Source organism: Sceloporus occidentalis, unplaced genomic scaffold (genome assembly GCF_023333645.1).
Source record: "Sceloporus occidentalis isolate IW3139 unplaced genomic scaffold, rSceOcc1.0.p SCAF_7, whole genome shotgun sequence".
Taxonomy (NCBI): domain Eukaryota; kingdom Metazoa; phylum Chordata; class Lepidosauria; order Squamata; family Phrynosomatidae; genus Sceloporus; species Sceloporus occidentalis.
Window position 1 is genome coordinate 96,204,862 of NW_028316987.1, and position 19,350 is coordinate 96,224,211.

Below are 19,350 nucleotides of genomic sequence, written 5' to 3' on the forward strand. Positions count from 1 at the left end.
TAGAAACCACTGTAATAGATTTGCTTTACAGTTGCCATTGGTCAAAGACAACTTGATGGCACACAACGACAACAAAGTGTGGTGAGAACTAACAACAGAATGGAATTGTGGAGTCAAACAGCGCACACAATATTATGTATTCTCTTCCGCGTGCCATGACTGCTATTGTTTTGGCATGATTTTTGGTGCTATTCTTTAGATTTTTAGTGGTATATCTAAGCAACAAAATTCCAGAGGCCTTGGTCCCCCAGCAACTAATATTGGTTGCCCACTATTAGGATTTTAATTTTATGTGGATTTATTGGTAAGGGCATGGCTGCTGCTTTTTTGGGCTTTGCTCTCAGAAACTGGGGGCAGGGAGAACCAGGCTTGGTTACAGCTGACAAAGCTTCTGGCTTCCCACCCTTCCTGTGTTTCCTGCAGTTAAATAGGGACTTTGTGGATGAAGGAAGGTCTTTGCCTTGCATTTCCCAGAAGAAAGAAGGAGGCAGTGTGGCTTTTCCTGCATCATAGTAATTCAGAAAGAAATTGGTAAGGGGTTGCATTAGTTGATGATCTGCCTGGGATGTTCCATGTAAAGAATTCTGTAAAGTTGAATGGAAACTGTTTATTTGACAATTCTTGCACATGACTGGAACATCATGCAAGGACAATGAAGGCCTTTATTTTGGCCTGATTGTTCAGAAATATGCTTCTGACTCTTCCCAAGAGGAGTGTTCTCATTTAAATGTAGAGCTAATTTGAGTTTGGTTACACTGTGGAATTGAATTAGGTCTGTCGGAATTTCTTTGAGCCGGTGGGAATCCAGAAAAGTACCATCTAGTTATAAAACATTTCTTGCAGAGATTAATTGGTGACTCAAAACGTATTAAATCTTCACTTTACCTGCAGAGATTACCTTTCTGGTTTTGCTCTGCTTGGCAAGCGTTTGGTCGGAGATGGTGATCTTTCACCCATGGTGCAGGTGCAGCAATAATATCGTTCTTTCTCAGCTGCTCCAGTGGGTTCTTTGTCTTTGCCGTGGAAGCTACACTTTGTGGTCCAAGGATTGGTCTTCCCCATGCAGCCCAGTTTTTCTGCAGCAGCTGCAGTGGTGTGCTTAAAAAGTCTGGTTAGAAGTGGTTCAGATATCACTCAGCCTTGGTCTGTTCCTCACAAGATAGATTTCCGTATTAAACAGTGGAGGGGAGTATTGCATACATGGCCTTGAGTTCCAGAAGACAAAAATGGAATGCTCCTCTGGGTGGCTGGTGACAAGCAGCCCGCCTCTGTTTATCAGTAGCTGAAAAGGTGTGAGATGGAGGGTTCAGTTGCCTTCATGTCTTGCTAGTGACCCTCCTGTAGTGCACAGAAAGGCCATTCACTGTGCGAACAGAATGCTGCACTAGTTTGCTCCAGAGTCATAGTCCAATCCTCAGTGCTCAAACTGCTACACTGTGCTGGTGGGAAGGAGCGCCACAACCTGGGAGCAACCACTGAGAAGGCGCTCTCCCTTTTTCCCAGTTAGTGGACCTGTGATGGTGGTGGGTCTGAAAGAAAGCCTTCCTCTGAAGATCTTAAAATGTGGGTCATTTGATATGGGGAGGTATGGTATTTCAGATAGGCTGGACCCAAGCCGTGAAGGGCTTTTGAAGGTTATAACCAGCACTTTGAATTCTGTGTGGAAATGGACTGCTAGGCGAAGAAGCCGTTTGTGGCTCCGTTTTGGTGCCTCTTTAGCTTTAGTTAAGAGGATGTGCAAACTTGATGCAGACACAAAAACATCTCTCTCTCTCTCTCTGTTTTAAAACTTGGTTTTAGGATCCTTAGAGGAATAAGAGCCACCCTATGAGCTCATAACCTTTGAAGCCCGTTCTCTCCCCACCCTCTCTAGCCTCAGACATAACTGTGGGAAAAGGAGCTATTTTTATCCTGCATTTTTCACCGTAGGAGTCTGCAGTAACGGCCGTTTCAGAAGGTGGCAGCAGAGCCGCCCATTGCGTGATGTGCCAAACCGATTCCCCAACCGACGTGGAGATGAAATCATCCTAAGCCAACTGGTAGTTTGCTTGTAGGCTGGCCGTCACGCCGGACTTGAGAAAAGTTGGAACAGTGGGACATTCGAAGTCATGTTTTGGACAGAACTTTTATCTTCTGCACTCAGCTGGGTTCAGGGCGTGGGTGTGTATTTTTCAGAACGACGTTTTGGTGTGTTCTCTGGTGTCTTTTATATTTGCAAGTCTGTGTGCCTGCTTTCTCCTTCTAAATTGCTTTGCTGGGTTTGGTCAGGTCAGGGCTGGGCATGGGGTGGACAGTTCCACAATTTAATATATATATATATATATATATATATATATAAAATTTCCCCACAGTTTCCCCATAATCTTGCTGAAAGTCCCCCAATCATGTGAAAATGTGCAAAAAATAACCCCCACCCCATCCCTTCAAATATCCCAGAATCCTGTACTGTCTCCAAATCCTTCTGTTTCCCTCTGCTCATAATGGTGACAGAAAGTGATGCAATGTCACCTCCTCTCATCTTGAGAGGGACTGCAGAGGAAAATAGTGGCATTTGGGCTTGTGGTAAGGAAGAGTTGGTCCCTGGATACCACCAGTTGCCCATTCTGGATGTAGGTGGTCCAGATGGTCGGGCCTGAACCAGTAGATTCAAATTATGAGAGAGGAGATTTTGGCTAAAGAGTAGGGGGAAAATTCTGATAGTAAGAGGTCTTTTGATAGCAGAACAGACTGCCTTGGAAGGTTGCAGACTCCCCTTCGATAGACATTTTTAAAACAGAGCTTGGGAGGCCACTTTTCAGGGACCCTTTAGCTGCAGATTCCTGAAGTGGCAGAAGGCTCGAATAGATGACTCTTGGGGACCCCTTTTGACTTCATGATTTCATTAGTTATACAGTGGACCCTTCGCATTCACTGGGGTTAGGGGCACAGGGCCCCTAGGAAAGTGGAAAAAACTGAGTGAACACCCCTCTAGGAATCTTTAGGTCCTCCAGGGCAATTCTGTGGTCAAGATCTGCTAGAAGTTGACTCTGAAATAGCACTGGAGGACCTAGAGATGTGTTCTCTCTAGGTCCCCCAGCGTGACTTTTGGCAGACATTGAGAACAGAGCATGGTGGGTGACCTAGACATTCCTAGAGAGACCATATTAATCAAATCCGTGGATAATTAAATCCACAAAAGACAAAGCTGCAGATGTGAAGGGCCAACTGTATTTGCCAGACAGTAAGAAGTTTCAATTGATCTCTTTTATAGAGCTGTACAGTGACACGCTACTTATGTCTTCTCCATCTTGGTGCCTGTTGGGCTACATCTGCTGCCATTCCATTTCCCATACTGGCTGAGGCTGTGGGGGGATGTAGTCGGATTGACCGCAAAGCCACTGGGTTTGGAAAAGCTGAATTCAGCAGTAATGGGCAAGCAAAGTAGGTTAAAATGTAGTTTTTGGAAGATCTTTCTCTCTTGCTTCCTAAGATCAGCACCCCTTTTCAGAGCCTTTTGTTTCAGACACTGCCTGTCCTGATCAACCCTTTTGTATTTGAAGGAATGCCCTAAAAAGCAGTGAGTTATCTTTTAATCTCATTCCAAAAGGTCACTTTTGAGTGTGGGGTTTTGGTTCTCATTTCTCACCCAGTCATGCAGAGAAAGAACACTTCAATGTCTGGGAAGAAAAATTAGAGCTATAACAGCAAAGGTTAAAAACCATACCAGCCACCTGTCGGTCAAACTTTGGGGAATGATGTCTGTCCTGTGAAGGTTCCCCTCTATCCTTGTTAACAACAAGTAACATGACCTTGCTGCCTTTTGCTTCTTTCATTGGTGTTTGACACTCACTGAGCTGAAAATAAAGGAGCTGCAAGGCCAATTGTGTGCATGCTTTCTCTGAAGTAGATTTTCCTGTGAAACTTGCTCCCGGGAAACTGGGTACGTATAGAAGCTGAACAAAGAAGCAGTCATTTGTAGTCTCCTCTCAGTCTCTAACTCAGAGTGGACAAATGATTTGCTGTCAAGTCAACTTCAACTTATGGCGACCCTACACATGACTAGGGTTATGGCTTTCTTCATTGCATCAATCTCACTGTTGTTCACTCTCCATCTTTTCCTATCGCCTTTACTTTGTGCCTCATATCATCTCCTATGTCCAAAGTATGACAGCCTCACTTTAGTCATCTTGCCTTCCACTGAGAGTTCAGGCTTGATTTGCTCTAAGACCCATTTGTTTGTCATTTTAGCAGTCCACGGTGGTATCAGTACAATTCTTTTGGCAACACATTTCAAATGAGTTGATTTCCTTCTGTCAGCTTTCGTCACTGTCCTGGTTTCACTTCGTTATGTAGAACTTGGAAATACTGTGGCCTATATGGTTCTGACATTGGTATTTAATAATACCAAATAATTGTAAGGGATTCTATAAAACAAAGAGTTCTTACCGTCAGAAATGTTTTCTTATTGTTTGGTTAGAATCTCTTTTCTTGTCATTTGAATCCATTGGCTCACATCCTGACTTCTAGAGCAGCAGAAAACAAGCTCACTCCACCTTTCACATGACAGATACTGCAGATACTTCAAGATGGCTATCATAGCACCCATCAGGTTTCTCCAGGATTAATACAGGCTATTTTTGCAGCCTTCGATGCCTCCTGACTGCCTTTTCTCTAACAACAACAAAAGTTGTTGTCTCTTCTCGAAACCTCCAGGAGCAAGAGTTAAATTAGTTGCAGGCCTTCCCTTTCACTAACATCAAATACTGTGTGTTCCTGGCTCTCCCCCCACCCCCTTCCAAATCCAAGAATGGACTTCATGAGTCTTGCTTTTGAGCAATCTGTGCAGCCCCAGGGCAAAAAACTAACCAGTGTGGTGACCACCATTTCCCATATGGAATGACTTTTCAGTGTTGGCCAGGACCCTTCAGTGGATAGGATTGTTGTGGCTGGATTGTTGGTCTGCCAATAGTGATGGATGAGCCTTCATGATCATATGTTGGGATTCTGGAGCTTCTCAAATTTACTTGGGTCACTTGAGAAGCCCTGTAACACAGGTGCTGGCAACTGCATGGGGACCAGTGGCCAATTTTTTCCCTAAGCCCCTTGCAGGCCTCACACACATACTTCGGCAACACACACACTAACAGCAATCCCAAATACATTTGTTTTCCTCTGCGCTCCCTTTCAGATGGCGACAGGAAGTGACATTGCATTGTCTCATATCCTGTTGCCATTTTGAGAGGGACTGCAGAGAAACACAGGTATTTGGAGGGTAGCATTGGGTTCTGAGGTGCTTTCTGCATGGTTTTGGGGCAGTATTTGCCCCAAAATCATGTTGAAACTTTTTTTAACAAAATGTGGGGTTGGAGGGTTTTGGGGAGGGACTGCTGGTGTATTCCAGGGACCACAAAGGTGGTGCTTTAGGGGCTATGTCCATCCCTGGGTGCTGCAGTTTGCCCACCTTTGCTCTAAGGCTTGATGGTACAGTGTGCTAGAGCCTGTGGCTTCAGACCAGATCTTCTCTGAAGCATGATGCTTTCAAATAGAGAAACTACAAAAGGGAAGCTACTGAGCAGCAGCAGTACTGGCAAGTGACACCAGTCGAGGATCTCTTAGAGACAACGGCATTGGTACTTCAGCTAACTTGACAGTGCTGAGCAAAAAAACAATATTGGCAAATCACTCCTTAGTAGCCTTCAACTAGAAAGCCATATGATGAGACAACCCAGAATGAAGCAAGAAATAGTGCTGGAAGATGAGACCCCTAGGTCAAAAGGCAAAAATTGAGCAAAGGAGAAGAGAGGGGCCACACTACAGGTGGATTGACTCCATCCAGCAAACCACAGCTGCCCTGAATCTCTAAGACCAAGCAGTGCAGTTGATGACTAGGGATCCTGTATAGCATTCATAGGTTTGTCATAAGTCAAAGTGGACTTGATGTCCCATGGCAAAGTGAATGTGTGAATAGGTCTACAGTCAGTAAGTTATGTGGTCACAAGTTGACCACAGAGTTGTGATGGAAGACCTCCAGATGCCTAGAGAAGCTACTTCTCTAGGCATCAAGAGATCCTCCAGCATGACTGAGGTCAACATCCTGCAGTAATATAGCATTTGCCATTATCAGTGGTTCTCGCTATCCATGGTAAGTCTAGGGACATATCCCCCATGAATATGGGGATCAGACTGTACTGCCTTAATAATAATAATAATAATAATAATAATAATAATAATAATAATAAGATTTATTTATATACCGCCCAATCACTAGGAATCCGAGCGGTTTACAACAGAGGGGATAATAAGACAGTTCTCTGTCAAGTTCAGTTATACAGTACTTTGTTTCATTGTGCCATTATTCTCACCTTAATCTGGCTTGGGTTCTCACACAGCATCTTGGCACAGAAGGTGCTGCAACCAAATTACTCTGGTCTTTGCTAGCTGCAATGCTTACAATATTAAAAAGGAATGTTTTAGTGGCCGCCTTTTCTGCAGATGAACAAGAGCTGTGTGTCACAAGCCTCTTCAAACACTGTTCACAAATGTGCTTTGTGGCACAAAAGGAGAGGAAAGCTGGGCTGGCCCACAGTGGTCACACCCCATTTTTATAGCAGTTCTGGATTAAGTAGCCCATTAAGGTTATATTTTTAGCCTCTTCCATAAATATATATGAGCTTCAAGGCAAAAAAAGAGGGAGCTGCAATAAGATGCCAGAAAGGGCCATCTGACGCCACTTAAAAATTGTACTTTGCCATTCCTGGTTTTATAAAATCCAGCTGTTATCCAGAATAGACAAATCCAGAAGGGATCTTCACACCTTTTTCAGGGTGGGGTAGAAAGATGAGAAAATGCAATTCAGAAGGTCCAGGAGTAGGGTGCTGCTGTTAAAATTTCTAGCACAACTATCTTCACCTGAACTTTTGTTCCTGGGACATGGGGCTTTTTTCCAGGGATGAAAAAGATGTTGCCAAAAGACAGAGAAGCTCCTTTTCTGCTGCTAAAGGAACTGAAATGTTTTTGCCTGTCTTTTACTGCCATTTGTCTCTGTTTCCCACATGGCCAAGAAGGTGAGGGCTATCTGCCTGCATTGAGATCCCTCCAGACCATCTTAACCAACAACAGAAGTAACATCTCAGCCAAAATGTAGGCCTTTGGCTCTAACATCATCATATTTCTTCTCCTGTATGATTTTTTTAATATCTCTGTCTGATGAAGAAGACACTGAAGGTTTGAAAGATTGTATGATGTGTTTCCTGCATTTTGGTTGGCCGGTAGCAATATCACACTTTTTTGGATTTTGTTGGACAGTAGACCCTCCACATTAACTGGGGTTAGGGACACTGGAACCCCTTGAAAGTGGAAAACCCACAAATACAAAACACTGGTTTTTTTTAACCTTGAAAGAACACTTCTCTAGGGGTCTCTACGTTCTTCAGGGCAACTCTGTGTTCAACATCTGGTAGCGAATTGCGCTGGAGGACCTGCAAATGCCTAGAGAAGTGTTCTCTTGGGAATCTCTAGGTCCTTCAGGGTGACTGTTGATGGAGGTTGACCACAGAGTCATGTTGGAGGACCTAGAGATTCCTAGAGCAAACACATTAATGAAATCCGTGGATAATCAAATCCATAAAAATCAAAGCTGCAAATGTGGAAGTCTGACTGTATATATTTATACTATCTGAAATATACCCAACACTGCCTGGTCCATGTCTAATGGGGATTTTGAGGATTTGGGTTCCCCATCCCTTTTACTTTCTGAACATTAGAGAGCCTTCATCCACTTTCCTGCTTTTTTAAAGGAATATTAACAAGAGCACCCTAGCCCTTTTCAGTTTTCCTGCTTCTAGAATCTTAGCAATGTCTCAGAGACTGACCTCCTGTTTTCTGTGCTTGTTAGCTTCCAAGATCAGATGGGATCTGATCTCACCATTTAAACAAATTGTAGGGTACCCCCAACACTATTGAACATATTAATTTTTCAGAAACAGAAACAAATGTCTGGCCACTTTTGGCTGTGCCTTTCTCCCCCAGCCCAGCTTTTGGCATTTGGGCTGTTGGCCCAGCTCTTGTCAGGTTCAAGGACAGAAATGTGGTATAAAAACGCACCAACGTTGCCTCCCTTTAAAGGGATGGGAAAGAGAACTCAGACGTGAAATGGCAGGCACTGATCCAAAACAGGTTGGGCTTCTTTGTCTTGCAGGCATCTGTCATATTCCCTGGGTGAGGAGCATTGTGGAAAGTCTTAAAAGCCAAGCCAAACATTTATACATCAAAAAGCCCCCATAGCTGTAAAGAAATCTAGTGGCTGGCTTATTGCTATGCTTGAGTCTTCTGAATAAGTAGTATATGAGTCTTAAATTAATTTAGCAACTCTCTGAATGCCTCATGCATGGCTTCTGTTTAAGGAATTTAATCTCTTTTGCAGCAGTCAGTGACAAAGTGATACGCCTGGGACCCTGCATGGAGAGTGGTCACTGAGAGCCCCTTACAAGTGTAGTTGGGACACATGCCAAAATAGATGAGGCCTGGTAGCAGCAAGACCCACCCTCATGGACTTGCAGCGTGAGGTCTGTGTTCCCGAAAGCACAGTCTCCTCCTCCTCTTCCTCTCTTGTAAAGTAGCCTAAATACCCCAAAGATTGCATCTGATCGCAAAACCTAAGCAGAGTCTGGTTTTAATTTTACCCAAGCAGAACTTGGTTAGTACTTGCATGGGAGACTGCCAATGAATACCAGGTGCTGTAAACTATTTCAGAGGAAGGGCCTGGCAACCCCACCTCTATGTATTCCTTATCTAAGAAAATCCTGTTAAATTCATGGATGGACAGGTGACTTGAAGGCACATGGAAACACCGCTTGTAACTTGCAAATCATTTGTGTAGCTTTGACAGACATAGTTAAGGAGCAGGTCTAGCATCAGCATTTGATTGGCAGTTTGACACACACATGCGCACACGCACACACACGCACCGTGTTTCTAAATGGAAATTGTTGCAGCAGCTTGTTATGATAAATGTGCAGGAAGAAATCTTGTCAAGAAAGTCCTGTGACAGGGTTGCCATAAGTCAGAAGTGGCTTGAAGGCAAACAGCAACAAGACATATAGAAAGTACTTTCTCAAATAAGAATTTATTCAGCTGTGCCCTCGCCAGGTGAGATAGGATGGGTTGGGGAAGCTCCTTCCCAAAGAGGCCTGCCTAGCATCCAGATTTGTTCTCATTTTTGGTGCCAGGCAAAAGCATTCTTACTATAGTTTTTAGAATTCATTTTAGGCTTTGCTGTTCTTATTCCCTGCTCTTGAGATGATTGAAATTTTGTGCTGTACTTCATTAAATGGTTTGTAATTGAGCTTTATGTGATGGCTTCTGGGTGTCACAAAGGCTGATAACTTTTGACATAAGGATTTTTCCTAAGAGATGTGGGGGGCTTGAGTTCAGTATGTCCAGTTTGTAAGAGAGGAGCCTGCAGGGCAAAAAATACTGCTGAATTCTCCTGCTTTGATGCCCTTCAAAGAGGATTAGCATCCAAATCAGGCTAATGGAAAAGCTGAATTACGATTATCCTTGCATTGCAATGTGGCACATGTAATGCCCCTTGAGCCGCTCTGGGCGGTCCAGTTCTCTGTCCCATTGCCAAGATCACACCTGTGTCTGGAAAAGGAGGAGCAAAGCTTGGAAGATTCATTTCGAAAAGTGACTTTGTTCTATTACTTATGGCACTGCTTACGCAAGAAGCCACTAGCATTATCATTGTTGATATTATTAAAAGTACCTTTGTGTTATTTTATTATAGATCATATCTCATCTTAATATGGAAGACTGATGGGGTGGAGTGGGGTATTCTCTTCAGATCTGTAATTGTTAAACAATCATCCTTCTGTTTTTTTCCAGCAGATAGTTCCAATATTTGCTTCCAGACTGAAGGGACATTATTATTATTATTATTATTATTATTATTATTATTATTATTATTTTATTATGCTTTATTTATATAGTGCTGTAGATTTACACAGTCTTGTACATACAAACAATAAAATAGATGAACCTGCCCATGCCGTACAATGTAAGACATAATAGCATAATACATATAAATAATACATAACAGTACAGGAAAGGGTACAATAAAGTAAAGCAGGCAACAAATTAAAAACGTCAAGTAACAAATAATAGTCATGTGATGCCTTTGAACGCTTCTCTGAACAGGATGGCCTTCAACTCAGTTTTGAAACTGGTTAAAGAAGTGATGAGCCATGTTGGTGGGGGAAGAAGATTCCAGGAGGGAAGGGCAGCAGATAGACTCAGAGATATTTGGGGGCAGTGTTGTATTGGCTTGGCCAGTAAAGTGGGGGTATTGAAGGGGGGATTGGCCCCTGTGCTCTTCCCAGTCTTACTTTGGATGTCCCAGGTGTGTGGAGGGGCGAGCAGAAGAATTCAGCAGTCGTTCTACTGTATGTACATGCGAAAGGGATCTAAGCCATACATTGAACATGAGTGTGATGCAGCAGCTTAAAAAGCCAGTGTTATTCTGGGATGCATAAAGAGGAGTGTAGTGTCTAGATGGGAGGAAGTAATAGTGCCACTCTCTTCTGCTTTGGTCAGGCCTCACCTGGAATAAACCTGTGTCCAGTTCTGGGCACCACAATTCAAAAAGGATGTTGATCAGCTGGAGAGTGTCCTGAGGAGGGTGACCAAAATGGTGAAAGCTCTGGAAAGCACCAACCCCTCTGAGGAATGGCTTATGGAGCTGGGTATGTTTAGCCTGGCAAAGAGAAGTTTAAGAGGTGATAGGATAGTGCTATTTAAACATTGGATGTCATGTTGAGGAGAGAGAAGCTTGCTTTCTGCTGCTCCAGAGACTGGAGCCCAGAGTAATGGATGCAAAGTACAGAAAAAGAGATTCCACCTAAACATTGGGAAGAATCTCCTCATAGTAAGCTGTGTTTGACAGTGGAAGATGCTGCCTCAGAGTATGGTGAGTCTCCTTCTTTGGAGGCTTTTAAACAGAGACTGGGTGGCCATCTGTTGAGAGTGCTTTGATGGTGTCTTCCTGCACGGCAGAAGGGAGTTGGATTGGAAGGATGGTCTTTGAGGTCTCTTCCAACTCTGTCTCAGAGGACATTTTTTTAAAAACTAAAAACCTCTCCCTAGCAATGCTACCTCTGACTTCTGTTCTGTCTCTCTGCTTTCGAAACGGGTTAAATGTATAATCTACTTGGCTGCTGAACTCTTCCCCATCCCTCCTCCCTGGAGACCTCAAAAAGACCTCAGTATGTTTGTTTGTACCCCACCCATCGAAATTATTTAACAAGCCTTCAGTGTTTACAAGGACAGTGTGGTGCTTATGTGGCAGCCAGGAATCTCTGGAAGACTTCCCTTGGAATGTAGGAACTCCAAAGAGAATTGCATAATATCTGAGCAAGATGCAACCTTTAACAACTGCATTACTTCTGAGGCTGTGTTAAATCTTCCTTCATGATCACACAACCACTTGGATTGACATGAGAATGACAAGAACAGAGATCATGCTTATCAAATTTGCTAATGACACCAAATTAGGAGGACAAAAGTCAGGATTCAGAATCATCATAAAATATTGGAAAGTTGGGCCAAAACTAACAAAGTGAGTTTCAACAGGCATGAATGTAGAATCATAGAGTTGAAAGAGACCTTAAGGGCCATCAAACCAATGCAGGGTTTCTTTAGACAGGAAAAGTGAAAGTACAAGGTGGGTGGTGACACCAGAGTTGACAATGGCATACGTGAAAAAAGCTAGGTGGCTGAGCAGAGTATAGTGCACCCACGTGGATGCATTCTACGGGGCTTCCAGCTTACACGGAAGCCACACAGGGAGAAAAACAGTGGCGTGCGTGTCCATGGCACACACACGCTGCACCACCACATGCACGCGCCCCATTATTTCCTATGGGGCTCAAGCATAGGCAGATTTTCCCTTACGCAGGGGGATCTGGAACAGATCCCCCGGGAAAGGAGAGGGCCCACTGTACAAGGTAAATCAACAGTGTGATGCAGCAGCCAAAAAAGCCAATGCAGTTCTAGGCCGCATCACCAGGAGTATACCTAGTCCCCAGATCAAGGGAAGTAATGGTACCACTCTGTTTTCCTTTGCAACACACCTGGAAGATTTTGTCCAGTCTGGGTAGCACTCTTCAGGCCAGAACATGAGAAGAGTGACTAAGATGGTCAAAAGCCTTGTGAAGAATGGCTTAGGGAGTTAGGCATGTTTAGCTTGGAGAAGAGAAGATGGCAAGGTGATATGAAGGCCTTTAAATTCCTGAAGCAGGGATGAGGAAAGGGCAGGGTGTTGTTGGCCCCCAGGGCCTTTCTTGTGATTATTTGCAGTTTTGATTACTATGTTCTCTCTAGATGTCTCTAGGTTTTCCAGCGCAACACCACCAGAAGTTAACCATACAGTTGTGCTGCAGGACCTAGAAGTTCCTAGAGAATATACCTCTCTAGGCATTTGTAGGTCCTCCAGCATGATTCTGTGGTCAGCTTCTGGCAGGTGGTGACCATAGAGTTGCACTGGAGGACTTAGAGATTCCTAGAGAGGTGTTCTCTTAGGTAAAAAGAATAATGTTCTTTTCTTTGCAGTTTTGCCATATTCATGGGGGTCCTTCACCCCTAACCCCAGCAAATTTGGAGGGACCACTGTACTTGTTTATGGGAAGCATTCACAGCAGCATTGTCTCTGTTTGTTCTTGAGAAAGCCACCTTGGTTGCCTTGAGGGCTTTCTGGAAGGTGACTCGACTGCCTTACTCTTTTCCCTCGGGACGTTCTGGTTTCTTTTCATCAACAGCTGTGCACCTCTGACTGTTTTCTTGGTTACGAGTTCAAGATGGGCAGGAGGAAGTTGCGGTCTCTCTGTATCCTGTTCCCACTCTTGCTTAAGAGTAAAGGCTGCTGCTCCTGCGTCAGCCTTGCAAATGGCCGCCCTTAGCCAGGAACCTGTTAGAGATCCGTAGCGTGCGGTGAGGCAAGAGGCGTGGGACTCTGTTGAGCTGGGACCAGCTTTGCAAGCGCCCCACCCGAGAAAATCCTTAGATACTCCATGGAGAACGAGGTAGGAATTTGTCAAGCTCTTCTGTGCCTGAAGCAGCGTCTCCTCCAGCTCAAGATTTTGCTCCTCTTTTCAATTCAAAATCACCACTCCATTGGCTGAATTGTAAAGACGTGGGAGATCCAGTGGATTACCTTGGCCATTCTGCCTAGTTAAGGCTTTGTGAGTGGCATGGTGAAGAACATAATTCAGGATGGAGAGGTTCCATTCTCACAAAAGAACATGTCCCAGATTTTTCTGATTCTTAATTCAGTTTCCTGTCTCTGGAGCTGCTGTGTTTTTGGTAGATTTCAGTTGGCTGATGAGAAATGACAGAATCATTCTTAGATTCTGAATTTCCTCTCACAAGAGGGTCAGTTGGCCTCTCTCTGTTTTCTTTCCACTGAAGCACATTGGCGGTTCAATGGTATATATTATGTTTTATATTTTTCTCCTTTTTGCTATGTCTTGACGTGTTTCTGAATTGTTTTACTTTTGTGTCTGATAAGTTTTAGCTGTACCATTGTCCCTCCACATTTTCAGATTTAGTTTTGTGGATTTGATTAATTTTGCTTTTGATCTATGTGTTCTCTCTAGGAATCTCTAGGTCCTCCAGGGCAACTCTGCCAGAAATTGACCATAGAGTTGTGTTAGAGAACCTAGAAGTTCCTAGAGAAAACACTTCTCTAGGCATTCGTAGGTCCTCCAGCATGATTCCTGATCAACTTCTGGCAAATGTTGACCATAGAGTTGCACTGGAGGACCTGGAGATACCTAGAGAGGTGCTCTCCCAGAAAAAAGAATAATGTTTTTTATTTGCAGTTTTTCCACATACACAGGGGTTCTTCACCCCTAACCCAGCAAATGTGGAGGAACCACTGTATTACGTTTTAATTTGTTGCATGCTGCCTTGGAAGACAAGTGGGATATAAATCAAATGGATAAAATAAATAATAAGTAAGAAATAGACAAATATCCTAAAGTGCAAAGAAGTAAAACTGAACACTAAAGTCAGAATGAGCCAATGTGTTGTAGTGGTTTGAGCATTGGCCTAGGACTCTGGAGACCAGGGTTTGAATACTGGCTCCGCCATGGATACCCACCTGGTAACCTTGGGCAAGTCACAGTCTCTCAGCCTCAAAGGATGGCCATGACACACATGCACACCCAAAACAGCTTGCCAAGAAAACCCCATGACAGGTTCTCCTTAGGGTTGTTGTAAGTCAGTAAGTAAGACAGCAACAAGGTTAGGATTGTCCGATTCTGATTCTGATTCCAGGAATCAGATAGGACGAAGATAACCTCGTTGGAGAAGTGATGCTGGAAAAGAGTGCTGAGGATACCCAGGACAGCCAAAAAGACAAATAAATGGGTTCTAGAGCAGATCAAGCTAGAACTCTCTCTGGAAGCCAAGATGACTAAATGGAGGCTGTTTTGGCTACATCATGAGAAGACAGGACTTACTAGAAAAGATAATAATACAGCCGCCCTCCATTCTTGCGGACTTGATATCCGCAATCTTGAATATTCATGTGGGCCGATCTCCGTTATTTTCAAAAGGGCACGCGCCCCATTCAAGCCTATAGTGCTTGAATATTGGCAAGTCTCAGTTTTTGCCGGGAGGGGGCAGAACGGATCCCCCGTGAAAAAGGAGGGCCGACTGTATTAGGAAAGGTTAAAAGTGGTAGAAAGAGAGGAAGGCTGCATGCTAGATGGATAGATTTATTCAAGGAGGTCGTGTCCTGAGCCTGCAGGACCTGAGCAGAGTGGTAAAGGACAGGGAGGCTTAGAGATGTCTCATTCACTCTTTGCAGTGTATTGTTTCCTGTTTCAAAGTCTCTTGTTCAGTAGTACAGTAGCCATAGTTGTGACCTGAGGCATGTCTGAAGTGAGAACTGGGTTCTCTGGCAGGAGAGGACTCTGAAAAGAGTACAAGGAAGTCAGAGAAGAAAGCAAACGTTTGGCTGGTTGCAACCACCGCCGTCTTAAACAGGAAACCTCCCTGTAATTGGGCCTTCAGTTGTGAGAGAGAGCATGAAAGAAATACTGCATTGGTAACGCGCTGGAACATCTGCAGAATTTCTGCCACCACCTTTGTGACCTTCCAATGACAATGAGCAGCTTGGAGGCGCTTGGCTTTGGCTTTCCTTGTGGAGTTTTATTTTTAGTCAGGGTGCTCTAACTCCTGTATTGAACAGCTTCAGATTTATCCTTCTCTTCATCTTGATTTCTCCCTATTTCAAGGGGATGAAGCAACGTTTTGATAATCAAAAAGCATGAGCCAAGTAGATGGTAGAAAGCAACAGCTTGCCTGCCATCTTGAATGTAGGCCGTAGGGAACAGAAGACAAGTGCTTCCTCTTCACCCTTTCCACAAATCTGATAAAAGCAGGTGTCTAGTTGGGGTTTGAAATCTCCAGATTTTCCACTATCCTTTCCCTTTTGTAGGAATGGGGAGTAGTAAGAACTGTTTGATAGTGGCGTGGACTGCCTTGGAGAGTGGTAGGCTCTCCTTTGGAGGTCTATCCACAGAGGTTGGATGGCCACCTTTCAGGAGTGTTTTAGTTGTATTGTCCTGTAGGCAGTTGCCCCTTCCCATTCTATACTTATATCCTGTAATGTAGTTTTAATGCAGGTTGAGTACTCCTTATCCAAAATGCTTGGGTTCAGAAGTGTTTGGGATATTGGATTCCTCTGCCTCCTGGAATATTTGCATATACATGGTGAGAGAGCTTGGAGATGGGACCCAATCTAAACATAAAATTCATTTGTTTCATGCTAGTTACAAGTTTATGTACACTGGCCTATCAGAAAACAAAGGTGTCACTATCTCAGCCATCCATGTGGACAGTTTTGGATTTTGGAGTATTTTTGAAATTCTGGCTAAGGAATACCCAACCTGTAATATAACTTGTGGTTATATATGTTCTTTAATCATGTCATGAGCTGCCTTGAAACCCAGTTCTGGAGGAAGCGAGGGGGAGAGAGAGAAGAGAAAGCATTCCATGTGGGGCTGCTTTTAAAAGCTGTTTTGAAACCCTAGTTAGTGAATGATTCAGCAGGGGAAACTGCTAAGTGTTAGTTGGCACTGTGATCACATAGTGCTCAAGCTTTGCCAGTTGGATTGGCTGCTGGTCCATCTTTGGACTCAGTTCAAAGTCCTGGTGTTGATTTGTAAAGCTCTTCCTGACTTGAGACTATGGAAATGGTTATTCACAACAGACAAGCCTGCCTGTTTCTGTTATTTGTAGGTCTCCTTTGGAGAAGGCGGAAGTACAAGAAGTGCATGCTGTGTTATGGCTTGAAGACCATCGTTCTGGGAATGCAGGATAACCATAACTGGAAAGACCTGCAGCTAGAGCAGGGGTTCTTGTTTCACTTTAACAAGAATCCCTCAACCACACGAGCAGCTCACCCTCTTCCTTGGATGCCAGAGAAAGAGCTGCTAGCTCACGGGACCCACAATTTATGGGAATGTCTGCAAAATATCTGGGGACACATCTTCGGTGTTGTCCTGTGGGGGACAGACAGAGACATGTCTAAGGCCAGCCTGGTTTGAGGGTTGTAGGGTTGAAGTTGAAAGAAAGTAGCTTGCTGTCTATATTCTTCTTAGTTAATAGGCAATCCTGTGTCTGGCAAAGGACCAGCAATTCATTTGGGGAAATTTATAGGAACAGTTGAATGAGCCTTTCCAAAAAAAGAAAGAACAGACAAAGCAGCTGCAATTAATGTAATGGTTGTTAACCTCATTGAAAGTGGCTACACAGTGCTCTGTTCCATGAATTCCTCCTTTATTTAAAAAAAAAAGCACACCCTGTTTGATCTGTATTTGACAGTCCTCTGCTTTGGTGAAAAAGAGTTCCCTCTGTAATCACATAAATCAGGGTGGCTGAAACAGACCCTATACCATCTCCATCTCTTTTCCCCCCACCATCCCCCTCCTTAAACTTCTTGCTTTCTGCCTGCAGCCTGGAATCGTGTCCCCTTTCAAGCGCGTCTTCCTGAAAGGTGAAAAGGGTCGGGATAAGAAGGCCCAGGAAAAGGTGACGGAAAGGCGGCCCCTCCACACAGTGCCCCTCTCCTTGCCTGACCGCGTGGAGCCGGACATCCTCTTGAATGACTACATTGAAAAGGAAGTCAAGGTAAAATGTTTTTGCAGCGGTGGCTCAGGCTGCTGGGAGCTGTAGTCTAGCAGATTCTGAATAATATGTCTGGATAAGTACATTTATTTATTTCAATATTTCTGTCACTCTCTCTCTCTCTCTCTCTCTCTCTAAAGATCTTAGGACAGCATACAGTAAAATCAACACAATTGGTTTAAAACATTGTCAACAGCGAAAATTATTTTAAAAGTCCAAAAGCTATTTAACAAGTAAAAAGAAGGCAGGTTAAAACGGATTAAAATACTTTAAAACCAGTTCAAAGTCATGCACATACTTATGTGTGTGCGCGTGTGCATGCATGTTTTCAACTTGCCTGTCAACTTTATGGGGACCCCACAACATTCATACAGTTTTCTTAGGCAAGGATATTCAGAGGCGATTTTGCTGGTTCCTTCCTCTGTAATATAGCCTCCAGCACCTGGTATTTGTTGGTGGTTTCCCATCCCAGTACTAATAAGGGCTAAGCCTACTTAGCTTCCAAGACCAATCCATAACTGTGTTGCCATATTGCTCTGACTGATGGGTTTTACCACCTGCAAGTTGTTGGCCTGTTCTCCTGCTTGCCCAGTTGCTGTGCCATCCTTCAAGACAAAACCGCTACAGCCTGCACTAGTGTAGCAGGACCGCTGGTCATCCTGCAGAAATTCAAGGCTGGTTGCAATAATTCCACATGTATAACTTTAAAAATGCAGTGGCTTTTTGCATTGCCTCAGGATGTTACAAAAATAATAGGTCATGTAACAAACAACAGTAAGTAAAGGTGATAAAGTCGTATTCCTTTTAAACAGGAGGATTTCTTTTTATGACTGAGATTGTGTCCATTTTTATGAAACAGCTCTTGATTTTAGGTACTGTTCCATAGTGAAAAAAGCTGCCTCAGAGGGTGGTTGATTCTCCTTCAACAGAGGTTTTTTAAACAGAGATTGGATGGCTTTCTCGGTGGGTGACTGCCCCTAGACTCTGGAACTCCCTTCCCACGGAAACCAGAATGGCCTCCTTCCTACTATCCTTCCTTCAGCAGGCAAGACACTTTCTGTCCAATAGGCTTTTAAAACGGAAGGCTTTTAAAGGCTGGGCAGAGGGTTCTGTAGTGTTTTAAACAGAACTGATTTGATTGCTTTTTGTTTTATCTTCTTAAGTCTAGTTTTAACATAGTAAATTGATGTCCTTTTTAATGTTCACCCTTTTTGGTATGCTTTTAGCTGTATTGTTTTGTAAATTTTTAAAGCCACCTTGTGTCCCAATTTTTGGAGAAAAATATATATAAGTAAATATCATCAGCACCTTTTGAGAGTGATGGAGTTGTCTATTCCTGAATGACAGGAGGTTGGACCAGGTAGCCTTATTGATTCCTTCCAACTTTTATCATTCTTTGAAGCACATTGGAGAAGTTACATGGAGAGGCATTCTCTTTAGACAAGTAGTTCAAAAGGCTGTCTGTCTGTCTGTTTGTTTGTAAATCTCTTTTGAACTACACCTCCCATAATCCCCAGTCAGCATGGTCAGTGAGCACACTGACTGGGGGATTATGAGAGTTGTAGTCCAAAAGAAAGGGCCATTTTCCATACTCTAGCTGAGTTGCATATTTTTAAAATGGTAGCAAACTTTGCCTTAGTGTGTGCACATAACATATAACACTCATTTGTATTGCTGTCCAGTATTTAGGTCAATTGACATCTGTTCCAGGGTACCTGAATCCCTCCAGCCGAACTGAAATACTGCATTTAATCGACAATGCAAAGGTGCGTGCCAGTTCTCTTGTGTGTTAGTTTGAATTCAGAACATTGTTCACCACTCACAAGTTAAGGCTTAGGGTCCTGGAGTAGGGAAGCCATCTGACAGATAAACTTGGAGCTTGGGTAGAGACACAAGAAACAGGAGTGTATACATTCAGATAGTGAGGTAAAATGAAAATAAAATAAAACCTTCTTCCAAAGGAGAAGTTTTAATAGTACAACTTAACTACTGGAGATGTCACTGGTCACAGCTAGTTGAAAATATGGTGTCATTATATCCCTGCACTCCTAATCCATAGTCTCTCCTACCAAAAGTTCTCAACAGAGAGTGGGAAAGGCTTGCTTTGAGCTTGGAAAAAGTTATTTTTAGATAAAAACTCCCAGAATCCCACCAAGTATGGCTGGTGGTTGGGTAGTTTGG

At 43.5% G+C, this 19,350-nt stretch overlaps 1 protein-coding gene across 2 annotated transcripts in view; it reads left to right on the forward strand.

Moving 5' to 3' along the window:
• LOC149310175 (cerebral cavernous malformations 2 protein) overlaps positions 1–19,350 on the forward strand; it is a 32,426-nt gene that overhangs the window by 3,239 nt on the left and 9,837 nt on the right. Inside the window, exons 1-3 of one of the 2 annotated variants that reach the window (XM_089533844.1) lie at positions 13,015–13,055; positions 16,999–17,172; positions 18,852–18,935. In XM_089533844.1, coding sequence (XP_089389970.1) covers positions 13,044–13,055; positions 16,999–17,172; positions 18,852–18,935 — 270 coding nt within the window. In that variant the 5' untranslated portion in view covers positions 13,015–13,043. Of the gene's footprint in view, positions 1–13,014; positions 13,056–16,998; positions 17,173–18,851; positions 18,936–19,350 lie in introns of those variants that run through there. The other variant, XM_089533843.1, reaches the window with a different exon arrangement.